Source organism: Maylandia zebra, linkage group LG16 (assembly GCF_041146795.1).
Source record: "Maylandia zebra isolate NMK-2024a linkage group LG16, Mzebra_GT3a, whole genome shotgun sequence".
In the NCBI taxonomy this organism is placed as follows: Eukaryota; Metazoa; Chordata; class Actinopteri; order Cichliformes; family Cichlidae; genus Maylandia; species Maylandia zebra.
Window position 1 is genome coordinate 5,568,669 of NC_135182.1, and position 6,000 is coordinate 5,574,668.

General features: G+C 42.3%; 1 protein-coding gene across 3 annotated transcripts in view; it reads left to right on the forward strand.

Moving 5' to 3' along the window:
- Window positions 1-4,334, forward strand: part of LOC101483446 (mitogen-activated protein kinase kinase kinase kinase 4) — a 108,443-nt gene extending 104,109 nt beyond the window's left edge. For all 3 annotated transcript variants that reach the window (XM_076874758.1, XM_076874759.1, XM_012924053.4), the window contains 2 exons: window positions 304-443; window positions 1,152-4,334. In XM_076874758.1, coding sequence (XP_076730873.1) covers window positions 304-443; window positions 1,152-1,235 — 224 coding nt within the window. In that variant the 3' untranslated portion in view covers window positions 1,236-4,334. The remainder of the gene's footprint in view (window positions 1-303; window positions 444-1,151) is intronic.
- Window positions 4,335-6,000: the final 1,666 nt, after the last annotated feature.

Genomic DNA, 6,000 nt, shown 5'->3' on the forward strand with positions numbered 1-6,000 from the left:
GGGTGAAAAGCTACACAAACACCTGCCCTATAATGTTTTCTTGTCTGTCTAGGTCAGTGTTGCCCAGCCTTTTTGCCTCACAACCGTCCAAGAGCTAAAGTGTCCCTGCACCTACACCTTTACACCTGATTTTTTTTTTTTAAAGTGGTGCTTTTTTTCTTTTAATGATTAAAAATCATCAACAAGTCGATTGTTTTAGCACATTTATGTTTGACACCTCTGGTCTAGGGATTTAACATTTTCTTCGTCTTGTTTTTAAATAGAGTTAGATATCCGTAGACTAACTAAAACATCTCTTCACAGCCTACATTCGGTCTAACCAAATCATGGGTTGGGGCGAGAAGGCCATCGAGATCCGCTCTGTGGAGACCGGTCACCTGGACGGCGTCTTCATGCACAAGAGAGCTCAGCGACTCAAGTTCCTCTGTGAAAGAAATGACAAGGTGAGATTGGCATGTCAGCACCGCTGCCAGTGACCTAACAGACTCGTGCACATCTTTGGGATTAGTCAACTTTGTGTTTGCTCGATAAAAATAAAACACAAGAAAACCCTCCTCCAAGCAAATAAGACCAGCTCCTCCAACTTGACTGCAGGCCATCTGAGAAGCATCTTTTAAAATCAAACTGATTTTGTTTACAGATTTTAAGTGACGAAACATGAAAAAGGCTCCCCTTATGTCTTCAGTTACATGCAAACACACAGTGACTACCTACATCAGATGTGCCAGGTTAGCTGTGAAGCTAAATCCTGGCATCAAATTTGTTTGCACAATTTCTGTTGACTCAGCTGTGGAAGTAACTTAAGGCCGCTCTAGTTTCTCTTCTCTCTTTTTTTGGACAGTTTTTCTCTTTTTGTGGGTCTGTATTTTTGACAGCATGTGCGGTAAATAATGGGAACTTTTAGAGTACGGTAACATATGACAAATGAATGAAGAAACTTTTAACCTTTTTGAGTGTTAGTGACTTGTGAAATCATTTAAGACCTCCCCAGATAATTTTATTTGAATATTCATATATACAAGTGTATACATATATATATATATATTTAAAGGTTAGGGGTTTTTAACACTGTATTTAATCACCGGCACTTTCAGTTACAACATTTGTGCTCAGATTGTGCTGAGCAGTAAAATCTCACTTTGTCTCCTCAGGTGTTTTTCGCCTCTGTACGTTCTGGAGGCTCCAGCCAGGTGTACTTCATGACTCTGGGCCGAAGCAACCTGCTGAGCTGGTAGAGGTCCACGGCCTGCCCTCTTTCTCCTCCTTCTCCTCATCTTCCTCATTGTCCTTCCCCTCTCTCTAACACTGGATCTCAGAAAACCACCATTGATGTCTTGTCAGCCCTCGGACAACCAAACGAGAACAAACACAGCAACCTACCAGCCGTCTGGAGCAGTCGACAGCAACGCCCTGTAGCTGCAGCCTTGCTGGGTCTGCCTGCGACGCAGAGACAGACGGTCAAGTCGTCGGTCCCTTCCGTAAAATCCGAAGCGACGGCTTATAACGCGCATAATGAAATCAAAGGTTAATAAATGAAAGGAAGTAGTAATACTGTAAATGTGAATTCAAGAAAAGGGAGGGGCAAGCAACGTTTTGTTTCCCTCTCAGTTTTCTTGGTGCTCATCGGATGCATTGCGATGGGATAGATTTTTGTACCTCTGCATCCTTTCCCGGGTTGGTTAGTAAGCTTGAGGTCTTCTACTACTATTGCTACCGCTATTGTTCTTACTACCACTGCTACTACCTTCTGCAGGTCTGCCTCTTGTAAGGGAGTCCCCCCCTTTGCCCCATGTTCCCACCATCCGCCCCTTCTTGTGAGCGTGGGGCTGGTGGGGCTCTAGAGTGTGTTGTATTAATGCTACAGTAGTGTGTGTGTGTGTGTGTGTGTGTGTGTGTGTGTGTGTGTGTGTGTGTGTGTGTGTATGTGTGTGTGTGTGTACTTCTGTTTGGTCCACCTACTGCTAACATGCTGGTTTGTCCAATGAGCTGGAGGCTCAGTGACAAGCATGAGAAAGGGACCTAATATTGAAGGTTTTTACCACAAAGGTCAGGTTGACAGGACTCAAACATGAGGGTGTGTGCGTGCGTGTGTGTTTTAAGTATAGTGTTGTATCGGACAGGCGCTTTAAAAAGAAGGGGAGGGCGGAGAGAGTTGGTGTAGGTGATGGATTTCAGAATAGTATTTTTTGAATCATTATTATTCCTTGAAGATAAGTGTAACTATGTGGAGTTAAACATGTCTTTTACCTTGTTTTTTTAATCATTCACACACATCCACCTACACAACTTGCTTGCTCTAAAACCACAGAAGTGTAAGGTGTGTCCGTATGAAAAGAATGCAATGCGGGTGTGATCCAAAATATTAAATAAAGTGTCTATGTACAAATAAAGCTTTGGGAACTTTTGTCGTGTCGGACCGGCGGCGGGGAAGCATGACGACCTGATCTTAACTCGAGAAACTTGAACTGCTGTGAATAAACAGATATAACGTGGAGAGAGGGGAAAAAATCGAGAGATAATGTAGATGAGAAAGTTTAGTACGTGTATGTGTGCGCGTGTGCCGTCAACAGTTCGGCATCGCTTTGGGTTTAAGTGGCAGAGAGGTAAACACGTGGTCGGCGGGTTTGTTTTGGCACAGGAGGCGGAGTTCCATCTTCCATTTCATGATTTCGACTCATTTCATGCTTCATTTAGAACATTTGTATGTATTCAATGCACTAAGTGTCAAGAATGTAGAAAGACTTATTACTGTGTGGTGGTCCAAGGCATGAGATGACGTTTTTGCTTTGTATCTTGTCACGAGTGATCAATCCTAGGTGTTCGGTTTTGGAGTCGAAGCTGCGGCGGCGGCAGCAGAGCCTCTGCGTCAGATGTACATTTTTCGATTCCGTATTTGTTTCGCAGCCTTCGGCAATCTGTGTGTCAGAGCCGAGGAGCGTTTCTCACGGCTTTCCCGTTCAAACGAGAACACGCGCGCCTTTATTGATTCAGCACTCAGACTCTGGATTTCAGTGTTACTGTGATGAAGTGTCTCCAAACAGGCAACACTGAGCAGAGATTTTTCCCTCACTCGGCTGTTTGTGAAGGAACTGACGAGAGAATCCCCATTTTTCTTTTTCTTTTTTTTATAGGAAGGAATAGTTTGTCTATTTTGTGCCCCTCCCTAACCCCCTCATGTCCCACTCCAGCTGTTATTGAAGTTCCCTGTATGCGAAAGACTGAGCAACAACCTTCGGCATGGACGATCTTTGCCCAGCTGGATTTTTTCCTTTCTTTTTTGCAATGTTTCTCATCATTTGCTCACAGGAAGAGCAAGGGGAGAGTCCGATCTATGACGTCATATCCAAACACACCTTTTGTCAGGACACAAACAAGCTTATCTTGGGTGTTTTCCCTCCTTGACGATAAGGTTACTGTTGGTCACTTAGTTTATGTCTCTGTATGGAGAAGCCGTTCGGGCCCCAGTGAGGTCTGCGTGTGCAGTAGTGCTCGGTGTGTGTCTCTTCTTGCATCAAGGCCTTGATGAGTGGCTGTATTGAATTCATGAAAATAATTTGTGGCTATTATCAATATTCTTATTGATCTAAAGAAAGAAACGCGCTCTTCGGCCGATTGAGACGAATCAGTCGTTTGCAGGCTTGTGTTGGAAAAAGTGCCAAGAGGGCAGCATTTAAAACGTGTAAACCTGTTGTTATAAGAACCACTACTTGGAAATCCTTTCTTTCAAAAAATAAAAACAACAAAAAAACTTAAAAAATCACTCGAAGCATTGTGTATTCTTAAGTTTTAGAGCTAGTTGAGAAGCTTAACAATAGTTTCTGTTGTTTCTGTAAGTCTATGTAAACGTAACTATGCGACTGCGGTGGTTTAATATTATTACACTCACCTTAGGTGGAGAAACTGTTTACAGAGGCAATGTTTTGTTACACTAATGTGCATCATGGTATTTATGTTTGAGAGCATAATGCATCTTAGTTCTTTAACTCATACTTTCTGCTTTTTGAGCCCACTTTTTATTGGATATTTGAAATCTTTCGTTAGTTTTTATTTATTTTTCTTTGTCATTTCTCCCACCCCTGCTAACTTTTTCCACAACAAAGAACACACGTGTTGTTCATTTCAGGTATTCACACAACGCTGCTTCAACATGGAAACATTACAGTAACGTTCCTTGCAGGCTTGGACGTGAGGCAACGTGTTTTTTCCTCTGCTGTTTCTGCCGTGCTACTCTAACTTATGTCCTCTCTGTGTATGACAGGAAGTCATGTATTTTCCTGAAAGTTTTTTGTTTTGTTTTCTTTGAATAAACTTTAAAAGTAATTTTAAAACAACAATGTTGTGCCCTTCCTTCTTTGGCCTCTCTTGATGGTGATGTTTGCTCCCCAAGTACACGCACGCACATTGAAAACAGACATGTTGTAACAGGTGTTGGCCAACAGACCAAAATGGAACACATCAGTTGCATGTATGGGGCGATTTCGACAAATGCTTTGTTTGTGGAAATTGTGCATATTGTTTTCAGACAAAATTACCATTTCCGCTCAGCTACACGATGCAATGCACTAAAAAAAGCTTGGATTATATTGATTGTTCCTTTATTCACGACACGGTAAAGTCCAGTTATCTTACTGGCATGTTGTAAATTCTGAATTCTTGTTGAGCTCAGCTAAAAAGGGAAGTAATAAGAAAAGGTAATTTTCTCAGAATATCTTGTGCAAGAGGATATTCATTCACACGAACAGCTTACTCTCTGAAAGATAACAGCTTTTTTAATTATTTATATTCAATTCAATTTTATTTATATAGCGCCAAGTTATGACAGTCCTATCAAGGTGCTTTATATTGTAAGGTAAAGGAACTACAGTAATACAGAGAAAACACAACAATCAGACAACCCCCTACAAGCAAGCACTTGGCGACAATAGGAAGGAAGGAACCTCCTGCAGAACCAGACTCGGGTAGGGGCCGATTGGGGCTGTGTGAAAGTGTTGTTTTCTGTGCAATCACGTGCACCACTCAGTGCATTTAGGCATATATCAAGATGTATTACATATCATGACTTCCTGCTGAAGCTGAACATTTGAATGGCAATGTTATTAATGAAGCTTATGCGCAAGTTCAATAAGGAAGATCTCAGAGGCTTTCCCACGTATACAACATTCACCCATATACTTGTTTTTGTGTCCGAGTGCTTTCTGCATCACAGTAAGACACATTCACACTCTGTTAATGCAGTGTTGAACTCCCATACCCAGTCACCGCAATGATGCTAAAAGTCAAAAGTGAATGGCCAGACTGTTTTGAGCCGATAGGAAGGCAATAATAATAATGCACTCATCTAAGAACTGGAAACTAAGACTTCATTTCTCACAGGTTCACTAAAAGTTGAAAATTGGAAGAATGCTGGTCGGCTGAGTCTGCTGGATGGTAGGTGCATTGGTGTGGGTGATATTTTCCTGCAACACTTAGCCCAGGGGTGTCGAACTCCAGGCCTCGAGGGCTGGTGTCCTGCAGGTTTTAGATCTCACCCTGGGTCAGCACATCTGAATCAAATGATTAGTTCATTACCAGGCCTCTGGAGAACTTCAAGACTTGCTGAGGTGGTAATTTAGCCATTTGAATCAGTTGTGTTGGATCAAGGACACATCTAAAACCTGCAGGACACTGGCCCTCGAGGCTTGGAGTTCTACACCCCTGACTTAGCTCATGAGCACAGTGTACTCCTTGTCTGATGGCTGCTTTCAGCACAAAGCTCAAATCTTCTCAACTTCACACTACTCCGGGTTTGGGGTCAGCTTTAATTTAGTTTAACTGCTCTGGCCAACTCCATACAACCTGTAGTTTGTCTAGTTTGTCACACTGGGTAATGAAACAATGGCATTTATTGTGTGTGTCGTTTCCTGTGAGCAGCAGATTTTACAGCACACGGGGAGTCGAATCTCACCTTCTTAGATGTTTTTTTAATGTACAAATGTCAGTTTACATACTTGGTTCACAGAT